Source organism: Rousettus aegyptiacus, unplaced genomic scaffold, assembly GCF_014176215.1.
Source record: "Rousettus aegyptiacus isolate mRouAeg1 unplaced genomic scaffold, mRouAeg1.p scaffold_m13_p_14, whole genome shotgun sequence".
NCBI lineage: Eukaryota > Metazoa > Chordata > Mammalia > Chiroptera > Pteropodidae > Rousettus > Rousettus aegyptiacus.
Genome location: NW_023416289.1, coordinates 21,645,977 through 21,660,313, shown reverse-complemented (window position 1 = coordinate 21,660,313; position 14,337 = coordinate 21,645,977). Strand labels below are relative to the sequence as shown.

The following is a 14,337-nucleotide window of genomic DNA, read 5'->3' as shown; positions in this document are numbered from 1 at the left end:
AATTAACAATAGGCAAATGCAAACAGGACATCATTCCAAATTGAGGTGTCAACTTGTGCAAGAGTCTCGTGGCATCCATGAACTGAACCACAGTCAGTGTCTAAGAGTAAGATGAACAGAGAAGAGGCACGTGGTACAACACACAGCCGGAGAGATAGACAAGAGCCAGAACACAGGGTTTATAAGCTTAATTAGCCTTTATCATAAAAACAATGGGAAGCCATCAGGATGTCTCAAGGAAAATAGGTTCATATTTTAAGTGTTGGAAAAATAACTATGGCTGTAGAGGAAAATGATGCAAAGCAGTGGTTACCAGATAGGTATTTTTCAGAAGTCTGCAATGGCTTAAATCAAGTTGGTGCCAGCAGAGAGAGGAGGAACTAGATTTGACAGATATTTGGAAGGTAAATTCAGTAGAATTTGGTGACAATTTGGATGTAGATGTATCTTAGTTGGAGTTTACCTAAACACAAAATCTGAGACAAAGACTCAAGTAATTTATATGAATATACAGGGTATATTGGTATAGGAGTTTGGAAAATGAGATAAGGAAGGGAAGGCAGCCACTAAAAAGTGAGCTATTAAGCCAATGATAATAGTAGGCAACTGGAGCTTAGTTCATTCTGGGAGACAGTGAAGAATTATGCTTCAGGATTATCCCACCCAAGAGGCAAAGAAGCTGTGCTATTGATATTTCACCGGGCACTGGTTAAGGGCTGATACAGCAGCATTTCCAGCTGCTTGCTATAGATTTAGAAAAATTCTTCAGAAATGGAGATGAAAGAACTGGCTGTTGGGAAGTAGTCTGGAGTTCAATGCAATGGCAGCGCCTGAGGGATATAGATGCACACTGACCGTGTCTGCTATGGAGGGTGAGGGTGAGTGTCAAGGATGGCTCAGAATACCAGGTTGACCCACTGATATAAGAAGCATGAGGAGATGTTGCAGGTCAGACAATACTAGGTCCTAGAAATGCCAGCAAGGTAGAGTCCCTGCCCTCATGGAACTCCCAGTCTAGCAATTCAACTAGTTAGTGAGAACACTCAACAGTTAACGAGAATACCCTATTCTCCAGGCAGGAGGCAGGAAGACTCTGGTGCTGTTTGGTCCTAATCCCAAGGGAATTAATGAGGGAATAAATCTGATTAACTGAGTTTGGGCTGGGTGCCAATTCCTGGATAGTCAACAGTGGACTGTTTCCATCTTCATACTAAGGCAAAGTGGAGAGTATTCCTAGGGCTGGTCTAAAAAATTACCATGAACTTAAATGGCTATTTATAAAAACTATAGTTTTAATAAACTGTATTTATACTTCCTTTATAAAAATTTTGTGGTATGTACAAAAGCTACAGAAATTTATGCTGTCATAGTTCTGGAGGCCAAGAGTCTAAAATCCAGGTGTTGGAAGGGCCACACTTCCCCTGAAAGCTCGAAGGAAGGAGCATTCCTTGCTTCTTCCAGCTTCTGGTGGCTCCTGGTGTCCCTTGGCCTGTGGCAATGCCACTCTAATTTCTGCTTTCTTCCCTCTGTCTTAAATCTCCCTCTTCTTTTATTTATGACACAGTCATTGGACTTAGGGCACACCCTAAACTTAGGATGATCTCATCTCAAGGTCCTTAATGTAATTACATCTGCAAAGACCCTATTTTCAAATAAAATCATATTCACAGGCGCTACAGGTTAGGACTTGGACATACCTTTTGGGGGCTAGTATTCAAATCACTACAGGGGGCTAAGATAGATTGACATATGTTTACAGCATGTTAGGAGTTCTAGCAAAACTACCTTCAGTTTATTATTTGGTCTGATGTTGGGCCATACAGCTTTATGGTCAGAAAAAAGAAATGTAGGCAACTTCTCAGACTGCTTTTTGGGTTCCATGGGACATAGCAGATTTAGAGAAAAAGAATCCAGCCTGGTGGAAGAAGATGAAATGAGCCCAGAGCAGAATCTGTTCACAAATTAATAAAGAAACACAAATGAATTTAAAATGTAGAACAAAATAACCAGAATGAAAACATCAAGATTCACATGGGAAATAAATGAAAAAGAGAAGAAAAAAAACAAAAAACAAACAAACAACAAAAACAAGTGCTACTGACAATAATGAATAAGGAATAAAGGCTTGAAGATATAAAAGGGGAAATGCAGAAAGTTATAGTCAAAGAAATATCGAACCAAAGCTATACCTATAAAGTAAAAATTTATGGACTTGAGTATGAGACCTTAAAAATGATTTTTAAGTTGCTTCAGGAAACATTTCTTCATTCTCCATTTGTATCTGTGAAATCCCTAACATAACTACTACCTAGATCAAAGACATACTTCCACCAATTATTGGCCAAGTAACTTCTAAACTCTGACTTCTTAGGCTTACTCATCAGTATGCATGCACATGACCAAATAGTTCTGAAGCATATATTATCTCCTGGCATAGTTCGAACTCTTTGGAAAATCTAATAGACTTAGCACAATTATTTAAGTAGACTGCATAAGTCATAGATTACTGGCTGTTAAATTAAATATTATCCTTGTGTTGGCCATCGATCTCTGGTCCATTCATCAGAGGCTAGGAGAAGTCAGACTGAGGGGTCTCATGGTATGTGGATCTGTCCTTTCCAGGGTCATGGCTGGAATGAGCACAAATATATATATATATAATAATATATATATTATATATAAATAATAATATATATTATATATAAATATATATAAAGCATATATGCAAAGGAATGCAATGAAGCAGTGTCCATGCTATAGAGTAGGGGTGGTTGAAGAGTGGGCATAGAGAAATTGACTCCTAGTAGTGTTCAACAATGGGAAGGCACAGGGAGGTGGCTGAGTGGTGACAGAGGAGCAAAGAAGAATTCTGAATGGAGGATACACACAGACCCTAGCGGGGACCCCATGTATGCCATATCTAAGACAACTGGACCAGGGGATGATCACTCACACAATTTTACCAAAACCTTGTGTTATTCTCAGATAAGAAACCAACTGGAAACAAGAAAAAGACTTGACTGTATTTAATCATCTCTTTGAAGGGATGGGGGAATGTTTTCTCATCTCACTTCTTTAACTGGAAAGCTGGCACCATGAACAGAGTTGTTAAATTAGCAAGTATGCCAGCACTTTCATCTATTAATTGGTACATTCCATTTTAATTAAAACCATCCTGGCTAATTACTCATTTCACTGTGTGTAGCACCAAGTGAATAAGCTGGAGGACATGATGAAGGCAAAAGTAAGCTCTCTCTTTATTAAGTGCGTATTGCTTCCCCTTTCACAAATGGTGATTCAAGGGAAGAAAAAATGAGCCTCATCTTGGAGTAAATGAGTATAGTAGAGATAATGGTCTTTGAAATTCATCCATGTTGCTTTAAACATTGGCTCTGCCATTTATGAACTGTGTGGCCCTGGGCATATATTAACTTCTCTGATCTTTAAATTTTCCTATCTAAAAATGGGACTAACAACAAAATTACTGCAGAGACATGTTGTGAGTGTTAAATGAAATAATCAAAGTGAAGAAGCTGGTATATAATAGGTGCTTCATAAATGTTAGTCTCCGTCATCACCACCACCATCCTACTTACCTGGGGTAGTTTCTCCTTACCCATCAGGGCTTAACTCAGCCACCACCTCCTCTGGAATGTCTTCCCTGAGTCCCAAATCTGAGGAAGTATCCCTCTTCTCTTGGACTATGCATTTATCCCTATCATATGACTGTATTTTAATCTTCCATTTGTTGTGTGCCCAACTGGAATGCCCAAAGCTCATAGGGCACACATCCCATGAATAAACAATTACGGTTATTTAAGATTGAAATAAAATAGTATTTTTCTTTCAGTGTAATATGGTTTATTTTTAAACAGCTATCAAGTTAGTAGGATGTAAATACTTTTTAAATTGTTCGGATATAACAATATCACAAACAAATTAGGTGTTTCTTTTGGCTTAGATGTGCTGTGAAAAAATTACTGAGATGCCAAGGGCATCTGCTATGAACAAAGTAAGTTCAGACACCTCTGGTGTAGGAAAATGATGATATTCTGAATTAGAGAAATGACACTGATTATTATTGTTATAATAAATGTCTCAGTTATAATAATGTCATAATTACCAGCTAACAGGTAGTTGAGCCCTTACTATCCTCCAGGCACTGTTCTGAGCATTTGGGTATGTTTAAAGGAAACAGGTCATGTGCAGTAACTCCTTTAATCCCCTCAAGGGTCCTAAAACAAAAAGTTTATTTCCCTCACACTACAGAAAAGGAAACTGAGGCCTATAAAGAATGAGTAAGTTGCTTAAAGTCACCAAATGGGCTGATGGAGCTGAAATAATGACCTAGGCATCCTGACTCCAAACTCAGGGCTCCTAACCACTGGCTTATCAAGGCTGAGGGGATGCAAAGGAGGAGACAGAGTTTAGCTGTTTGGTGGCAGAATCCACAGAATTTGCAGTTTTTAGGGACTGGAGAGAGTAGATGTTTTGGAATGTCCATTAGCCCACCCACAGCCTGATGACCCAGAGGACCGAGGGAAATGGGTGCCTTTGTGGTCCAACTCTGACCCTTGCCCTTGAACATAGCTGCAGGTTACTGAAAACCTACCAGGTGACACAAGCTAGGCCAAATGACTTGTTCTCTGAAAAACCAGGGTCTGAATCGCTGAGTTTTTTTTCTTTATTTTTTTTTATGTCCATATAAATTGACCTAAACACACGATTATTGTCACAATGACAGGGTGCAAAAGTGAGGGTTCACAAACTCTTGCCATTGAGGTAGCTCCCCACTGCTATGCTTCTTAAGCTTGATTTGTTCAGTGACTTTGTAGATTTCCTGCAATCACCACCCTACCAATAACTTCTTTTAATTGAGCCAGATTTATTAGACTTCGGTTCCTTTTAATTAAAGAATGTTTAACTAGAACCCTGAACATAGATGTCATAAAATACACCACTAAAAAAGGGGGCTGGACGATACTTCCATCGCTAAATATTCAGCCCCTTAAAGTGGGAGGCCACGAGTGTCATTCAGATTATAGACTTCAACTGGGCCAACTGCTCTTAGAAACCAGCCAGGTCTGTGGAGTTCACATAAGTGAACAGTTCAAAACAGAGGGCTTTCTGCACTGCCAGAGGCCAACAATCTACTGGCAATTACTCTGCTGTCAAATTGTGAACACACATTTGCCAATGCCTCTTATAATTGTTCAGAAACCATTTAGGCCTATTCACTCAGACCTAGTTACTGAATGTTAATGGAGAACCTTACCCAACATCTGCTTTCACGGCTAGAGCTGGATTTGGGCCATTTCAACATTTATGAGTATAAAGGAGTAGAACAGATATTTGCCTCGGCCAACTTGCAGAAAATAAAAACTCAGCAGCAATGGATGTATGGCTGGTTGATGGGTTTAGTGTGGGAATCACGTTTTCAGCTATAACAAAGTCTTATTAAAAATAGTTTGGCTTTCTGAAAATCTAGGAAGTTGATAAGATGGGAAATTGCCATCACACAATTGAAGTTATGTTGCTTTACTCACCTGCTTCTCTGACATTATGCAGGATGGTTAATACCATAATTAAACAAAGAAATTCCTGTTAACTCTAATGATACGTGGAGATGGCCATAAAAAAAGTGGTAGATCCCAAGTCATGCAATTTAAATGTTTGTCTTTTTGACTTTTGATGTGGGGCTTGTGCTTGAAATCAGCATTTTCCTGTTCTGATCATCTTAAGGAAGATGACATTATTTCTCCTGATTGGTAGGCATATGGGCTTCTCATAGTCCTTCATTTCAGCTTCTCTGGATGATGACTGCTAAACCCCACCAACATTCAAGGGCATCTTTTGCGTGTTACAGAACCCACATGTTAAATGTCAGCTCATCCCAAATTCTAACTGCTGGCAACACCTTTGTGTGAATATCCATTCAGCCATGTTCAAGCGTTATGGTATATTATTTAGGATTATACCTCTGCTCAAGCCCCTCTGACCCCAAATTACAATGGATGGAAGGTAACAGAATTTTATTCTTCTCCCATGTAACAGTCCCTAGTGAACAGCCCAGGGGGGCGAATTGCCTTGTTCCACAGTCATTCAGAGATTCAAGCTCTTACCACGTTTTGGTTCTGCCATTCCCCCAGGAATTGTCCTCATTTGTATGGGTTGCAGATAAATCCATGTTGCAGTTCATGGAAAGAGGAAAGAGTCTAGGGAAGCTGGCTTATCTCTTAAATTGGAGATGACCTGCAAGATCAACTTCACTTACATCCCATTGGTCTAAATGAAGTTCCACAGCCACATTTAACTGCAAGGGATCCTGGGTAATGCTGTTTCCACGTGGGAGCTTTGGACTCAGCTTCTTCTACTGCCATGGAGGAAAGAGACTCTGATGGCTGGTCAGGAGTTTCTGTCACATGCAACAGTCAGAAAGAGATATTACCTCTCAAAAATAAAGGCCACACAGCCATATATTCAACAGATATTTATTAAGTGCCTACTATGTGCCAGATACTTTTTCTTACATGTGTAAGAAAAATAGTGTTACTATATTGTGGCTGAAATTACGCAATATTATAAACACATTTTTTCACTTTGGAAAGACTTTTGCTCTTTCAGATAACAGAAGGCAATTGAAAATAAGGCAAGGTTTTTACCATCACATTGTAGGAACAATATTCACACCTGTCAAAATCCACCAGCTGGCATTATGGGTCTGTGGTTGAGCACACACAAAAGCTGCTTAGAAATTTATTTGGATGTTGGTCTCATAAATCATAACTTGTTTTTTTCAAGTTTATGAAGCCTTAGGAAGGACTCTTCAGAGGATGATATTAGATCACTGAGATTAAATTCAACCTCAAAGGTGGGTTTTTTTCCTAAAATGATTAAGGCAACAAACAGTGAAAATTTTGCAGTTATTCCAGTGATAGAGTAAGTCACACCATCTTCAGGATTTGTGTAGTCAAAGCAATGATTAATACCATACAATGTCAGCTCCTGGTGGTAGACATGCGGATGCAGGAAGTATTCCAGAGGCACCAGGAACACACTCTTCACTTCGTCAGGATTAGGCAGGGCCTGGAAGTTGTGGTCTATAAATCCTACAACTGGCGTTAGCAATATATCGTTCTAAAAGCAGAAAACAAAATACATGAACTAAAAAATTGAGAGAAATTTTTTCAAATGCTAAAGTTATGACACTGTGTGTAAGCTAAAGAAAACAGGCCAAAGCAGTCTATTTATATATAAGGTGAGCTGAGAGGAGGAATAAGTTGCTCCAGATGTAAACTTTATGTCCCCCATGAAATGGGAGTTGTCTCTGCCCTACCTGAGGCAGCATCTGTGAGATGACTCTTAAAATGATATTTTGCAAACATAAGTTGGTACAATCTTTTGGGATGGCAATTTTGCCTTATAAAAATGTCTCTTTGGCTTAGCAATTGCATTTGTGTAAGTATATCTGTATGATAAAGTCCTACTAGTGAGAAAAGATACAAGCACAGCAGATCCTGAAAAACATTTTTCATTATAACATTGATGAGATGCTGTGGGAACTTAACTTTTGTTTATATCAATTAGCCTACGGTAAAACTCATTTTATTATACATCATTTCGCTCGAAGTTGCAGAACCTAAGTCAGGACTTGCTGCACAAGACGGAAGCAGTATTTTCAGTAGCTCAAAACCCAGTTCCGTTCCAACCCTTACCATCCGAAATGGCACCAGGCAGCAGACAACCTCCACCTGATGAGGACATAGCCCCACTTCCTCCTGGGATTCTCGGAGAGCTGTGGCCACATCATTCGCATCGGTAGGTTCGCACTTTCCACCAGGGAAGCATACTTCTCCAGGTGACCTTTTTAGCTGGATAGTCAAAAAACAGAGCTGGGATGTGTGATTCCAATTTTGGAAACATTCACTCATTCAACAAGTATTTATCATACTTCTATTTTTATATTAGAGACCCTTCTTATACTGTTGGTAATAAGTGGAGAACAAGCCCCCCCCCCCAAAACACAAACATTTTACTTGAATAATTTAAAAAAATGAACTTCGAGAACTTCTCTCATTTCTAATTTTTCTCTACTTGTCCCCAAAGATACCACATAGACACAAACAGATTTACAATGATGAGAGAAAGAACGAAAAGAGCAATGTTATCAATAGATATCTTTTACCGAGCGCTTATCGTGTTCTGGCCATGCCACTTCACAAGGATTTTTTTTTTCACTGAGTTCTCAGAACAGTTTTATAAGCTGTTTTTTTTTTTTTTTAAGTTTTTTTCTTTTTTTAATTGAGGTGAAATTTACATAACATACAATTAACTATTTTGATGTGACCCGGTCAGTGACATTTAATACAGTCACAATGTTATACAACAACTACTACTATCTAATTCTAGAACATTTTCATCATCCCTAAGGGAGACTCTATCTGCTACTTGACCCTCATGCCCCTCTCCTCCCTGCCTTCACATTCTGTCTCTGTGGATTTACATATCCTGGATACTTCCTATAAATAGAATCATATGATCTGCGACCATTTGTGTGGCTTCTTTCACTTAGCATGACGTTTTTGAGGTTCTTCCACATTGTATCATGTATCAGTATTTCATTCCTTTTTATGGCTGGATAGTATTCTACTGAATGTATATATCACAATTTGTTTATCTTTCCACTAATGGACATATAAGCTACTATATTACTATTTCCACTTTTAGACAAGGGAAGTAAGGCTCAAACAGGCTAACCAACCTGCCCATAAGGGCCGAGTGGTGGAGCTGGAATATACACCAGAATTTAACTCTAGAGTCTGCTCTTAATCAGCACGCCACACATTTACTTACACAAGAGCTTACACATAGAATGTGGTCACTGGAGCCATTAGCACTGGCTTGTGTCAACACCTCTGTGCACGTGAGTCAAGAACAGGAGCCTCTCTTTCCCTGCACTGCCCCCTTCCACATGTACCCTTGATCCTAGGCCTCCCCGACTTCAGGACAACTGCTGTGTCTCCATCTGTAGCATGCTAAATACTCTTTCCTTTCTTATCTCTGTCTTTAAAATGATTTCTCTCCTAATCTTGGGCATGGGGAAAGAAGAACAAAGCCTCCACCCTTCTCTCCTCTTCAGTCCAACCTTCTCAGCAAAAGTGACCTCAATTTCTTTTACACTCGCCCCCGCCCAACACCCAACATCCTCTCTCTCCTGAACTGTGAAGACCTCGGGCTCAGCAGGGGTCCTGGGTCTGCCTCTTCTCAACTGTGTGCAATAAGAGTACTGTCTCTGTGTACCTCCCAGGGTCGTGGACCCAGGCACATGAGCTGATGACTGAAGCACATGGCACAGTGCCAGGCCCATGCCAAATATTTATTAATTGAGAACTTGTAAGGTCAGTTCTTGATGCTTAGAAGCTAAATCAAGAGGTCATGTTGGCATTTTTAGCATTAGGGCCAGTAAATCTGTGTAAGAATAGATGAGATGCCATTCTAAATTTTGTAGTATTCTACAGTTTAAAGTCCCATTTGGGCAAATTTTTTAAAAAATGAAAGAAAACATTTTAAAGTTCCTCTCTGCTAATAAATCAGCAACAATGCAGGAGTTGCTATAATACACAGAAACCTTACACATCTTCACACCTTATAGTTATAAGAGAAGGTGAAAACAAGGTTGATGGACATGTTTCTATTGTCTTGAACATTCACCACCCGAATGCATAAGAAACAGATCTAACAGTACACTACCTCTGAAAACGTACTCTATGGTGTTAGCACTCAGCAGCAAGGCATCAGTGACAGGCGCCTGCATGGACTCATTAGGCTTGACAGAAATACAGACCTGATTTGGTGACAATTTTAAATACTCATAAGAAAATGTTATGCCATTTTACAAAAAAGATATATTCACTAAAATGATTATTTGGAAATTGTTAACACTGAAAAGAACTCTATCCAAATACAGAAGTTCCCGTTTTAATTTTTTTTGTAAATAGCATTTTTTATTAAATAAAAGCTTATGGAATTCTACTTGAAAACCAAGTAAGGTTGCAGCTAATTTTCTAAGACTTTAATCTATGTTTTGTTCTTGAACTTCCTCTTGCCTATATCAAGCCCTAGAGAGCTGGGAAGAGAGGGGAAAGTGTAGAGGAGAAAGATCCTTTACCCTTATAACATTAGGCACTGTGTTCAGTTCCATTTCAGCAATGAGAAAACAGAGCTGCTCCAGGGTCCGGAGCTAGGAGAGCCTACACTTAAGCAAGAGGCACTGGGAAGAGCTGTGAGCCCCACTTGTGACTCCAGGGATGGGTGCAGATTAGGTAATACTCGAGGGAATTTCTTGCCCCCACAGCCAGATAGGCTTAGAGTCAGATTTAATTAAATCTAAATATTTTTTTTTAAATGTGACCTTTGCACATTGGAGTTTATAGTCTAAGACGGTTCTCACTATTTAATAATCAACAGGCAGAGGTATTCTAAGTGAAACAGAGACCAGGAACCCATTTTGGTCTTGTCTAGATTTTCTAAGTTGTTTGTCTGATAATCGAAAAATATATTTAAGTGCTTCTCTTGTATTTTGGCAGATTTGGGAACAGATCCTGGTCTTCTGGTTCCAAGCTGAGTATCTCCCCTTGGAACCATGATTTTTATCATCTGACCCAGACTGAAAAGAATCCACACAACTCTAATCTCAAATCCTCAAAACTTCAGCTGATTTCTTAGCCTGCTTTTTCCCCTTATGGGGATACCTGTCGTTATTCTGCTTAGAAAGACACTTTAATATGGCCCATTTTCTTTTTTGTACTTGCATAACTTTGAAATTACTGCTTCCCAACTTTTCCTCAGAAGTATCCCTAACAGCAAGCGAGAGTGACCGTACCCAGGTGTGTACCCAGGGGAATGCCATTCCAAGCCAAACATTTCTTTTAAATAGAATGGTTTATCTTAAAACCTCAGGCATGTCTGCTAATGGCACTAATGATGAAATTTACCCAATCTTTGCCAAGTGCTACGGCTGTTTTAGGTGCTTTATATTTGTTGCCCTGCTAAATCCTTACAACAACCCTACCAAGCAGGTACTAATATTGTCCTCATTTTGCAAGTGAAGAAATTGAAGTATAGAGAGGGTAACTGGTACAAAGTCACACAGCTGGCAGGAAGAGAGCTCATATTCAAACATGGTTGTGATAAAATGTGTGCGTGTGTGTGTGTGGGGGTGTAACTGGCAGCTACTGGGTAGAGGCCAGAGATCATGCTCCCACAACAAAGAACTATCCAGCCCAAATGCCAATTGTACCATGGTTAAGAAACCTTGGTCTAAAAGTATTTTAAATTACTTACTAGCTAAATTGCTTACTTTTGTTTCCAAAACTCCAAAAAATGGCATGCTATCCAGTAGCACCTTAAACATCACAAGTTGCAAGTCCATTTGAAAATGTGGCCTCAAAATGTACGAAAGTGACAAAATTTTGTGGGGTTTTCAAATGTCCTGAGACTTCAATGGCAGAATCTTTTTGTTACCCACCTTCTCTGACCGGAGAGTGAACAAAAGATGAAGTTTTCCTTCTTTAACCAACAATGGTACAAGGACGGAATATTTGCCAGATGACAAGTGAGAATATTTGGTCCCAACATCATACTTTTTTAAACGAGCTTTAGCATCATCTATCAAACTTTTTCTAAAATGGAAACAAACCAAACATTTTAGTAACCAAAATTATGGTAAAAAGCTCTTTGTCCTTCCTATGTTTCTGCTTTGTTGGGTATTTTGAGGTTTACCATTTCTGAGTCTCAGTGTACTTTTCAATAACATGGTAGAAGTAATAATACCCATAGTGCATGGTTGTTGGCAAGGTAAAATGAGGCAAACAACTATAGTAGTTCCCTTTACTTGTGGTTTCACTTTGCTCAGTTTCAGTACCTGTGGTCAGATACAGTACAAAAATGTTAAATGAAAAATTCCAAAAATAAATAATTCATAAGTTTTAAATTGAGTGCTTTTCTGAGTGGCGTGATGAAATCTCACACTATCCAACTCCATTCCACCTGGGACGTGAATCATTCTTTTATCCAGATTACCCAGGCTGTATATGCTACCTGCCCACTGGTCATGGAGTAGCCTTCTTGATGATCATATTGACTGTTGGAATACAGCAGTACTTATGTTCTAGTAACCCTATTTTTCTTAATAATGGCTCCAAAGCACAAAAGTAGTGATGCTGGCAAGTCATGTATGTCAAAGAGAAGCTGTAACGTTTCTTTAAATGAAGAGATGAGTGCAGGATGATATTTTGAGATAAACCACATTCATATAACTTCTACTAGTTATACTGTCATCATTGTTCTATTATTGTTGTTGTTAATCTCTTACTGTGCCTAATTTACAATCAACCTTTTTCATAGGTATGTATGTATAAGAAAAAACAGTGTATATAAGGTTTGGTACTATCTGCAGTTTCAGGCATTTACTGGGGGTCTTGGACCATATCTCTCACAGATAGTGGGGAAATACGGTACTAAGAACACAGTTTAGTACACAAGTTCATTTGAAACCTAAATTAAATTTAAATCATGGTAAAATATTCATTCGACAATACAATAGTTAAATGTTGAAATCTATGATTATATTTGGATAAGACAGATTTCTAAGTCATTGTAAGTTCAGACAATTGTAAAATTAAGGCCTTTCTCTTACTCTGGCCTTTATGTCATGTTATCGAGCATTCTATTTGTTTTCAAACATTCGATTGCCTTATAACAGTGGTTCCCAAACTTTAGCAGCAACAGAATTAGCTGGAGGGATTGTTATAACACAGATTGCTGGGCCCTCTCCCAAACTGTGACTCAGTAAGTTTGGGGTGGGCTGGAGGGTTAGCGTTTATATCAAACTCCCAAGTGATGTGATGACGCTGCAGACCAGGAGAACACACTTTGAGAACAACTACTTGATAATATGCAAGTATGTGGATTTATAACCATAAATGGTACCCTGAGTGCATGACTGTGATTTTGTTTTGGTCCTTTTGGAAGGCGTATTTTGCTGCTGGTTAGTGTAGTGGGTTAAATAGTGTTCCCCATGCTCTCTAAAATTGATGTCTACCCAGAACCTCAGAATGTGACTATTTGGAAATAGGATTTCTGCAGAAGTAATTAGTTTAGGACTTAAAATGAAATCCTCCTGGGTTTAGGGTGAGCTCTAAATCCAGTGACTTGTGTCCTTATGAGAAGAGAGGACACAGAGAGATTCACACACAGGGGAAAAGGCCATGTGAAGATGGACTGGATATGACGTTGCCATGAGTCAGGGAACACTGGAAGCCACCAGAAGCTGCAGCAGGCAAAGAAGGATCCACCCCAAGAGCTTTCAGAGGGAGAATGGCCCTGCCCAACACCTTGTTTTTGGACTTCTAGGTTTTAGAACTGTGAAAGCATAAATGTCTGCTGTTTTAAGCTACCCAGTCAGTAGCACATTGTTATGATGGCCTAATAAACTAAGGGTTTGATTTTAATTTTCCTATGGGAAAGGCAGTTTTGCAGAGTGGGCAAAATCAGATGTTTAAGTCCGTCAGAACTGGTTTCAAAGTGTTTAGGAATGACCTCTCTGAGCAATTCCCTTTCCTCATATGTGACATGCTTGAAGATACTTGTGAGAATTTGATGACATAGTTCATATGCTGTGGCTGGTACTCAAATAGTGGTCAATTATGGTGACTACTGTCATAAATGTCCCCATCATTAGGTGAGAAGTTGTTTGCAGGAAGTGTTTACTATTTTGTGCCTCTCTCTACATTGCAGGATGCTCATTATAATTGGTTAGGTAATAGCAGGGGACTGCAAAAACTACTCAATGGCTTGAAAAGAATCACTGAATGCTGGCACTGGAGGGAACTCCAGGGTCCATCCTATGCACGCAGGCCCTCATCCAGAAGTGGGAACTGGCCGGCCCAGCGCGGATGGACTTGATCCAGCGTGGCCAAAACTCAAGGTCTGTCTTGGGCCGGAGAGGATGCAAAGGTCCTGGGACCCTGCGGGCGGGCAAGGAGGTGAGTGCATCGAGCGTGGACTCGATGGGTGCACAAGCGGTTCGGCAAAAACAAAAGCAAGCACTAAGCCCCGGCGACCCACGGCCCGCGATCTGTTCGGCACTGCAGCGACCTCGAGCGGGCCAGGGCGGGCTCGGGGCGCCAGGGGAGGGAGAGGATTTACCTGATTAGCTCCGGAGGACAAGATTGGGTCATCGTCCGGGCAAAGTTTGTTTCCAGCGGGAGACTCTCCGGCGGGGATCGGCCAAAAGAGCAAGTACTGGATCTGGCAGAGAGGCGGGGCCTACGGCCG

At 39.9% G+C, this 14,337-nt stretch overlaps 1 protein-coding gene across 2 annotated transcripts; it reads right to left on the bottom strand.

Moving 5' to 3' along the window:
- Positions 1-2,776: 2,776 nt before the first annotated feature.
- Positions 2,777-14,335, bottom strand: NUDT7 (nudix hydrolase 7). Of its 2 annotated transcripts, XR_001595878.2 has the most exons (5): positions 14,209-14,335; positions 11,528-11,681; positions 7,716-7,871; positions 6,691-7,137; positions 2,777-6,415 (listed from the first exon to the last, which is right to left on the bottom strand). XR_001595878.2 is itself a non-coding variant. In XM_016136927.2 (4 exons), exons 1-4 carry the CDS (start codon positions 14,238-14,240, stop codon positions 6,781-6,783), a joined length of 699 nt encoding a protein of 232 aa, XP_015992413.2. In that variant the 5' UTR covers positions 14,241-14,335; the 3' UTR covers positions 6,476-6,780. The 2 variants fall into 2 exon arrangements, 1 of the variants encoding a protein (XP_015992413.2); XM_016136927.2 differs by lacking the exon at positions 2,777-6,415 and having other exon boundaries at positions 6,476-7,137.
- Positions 14,336-14,337: the final 2 nt, after the last annotated feature.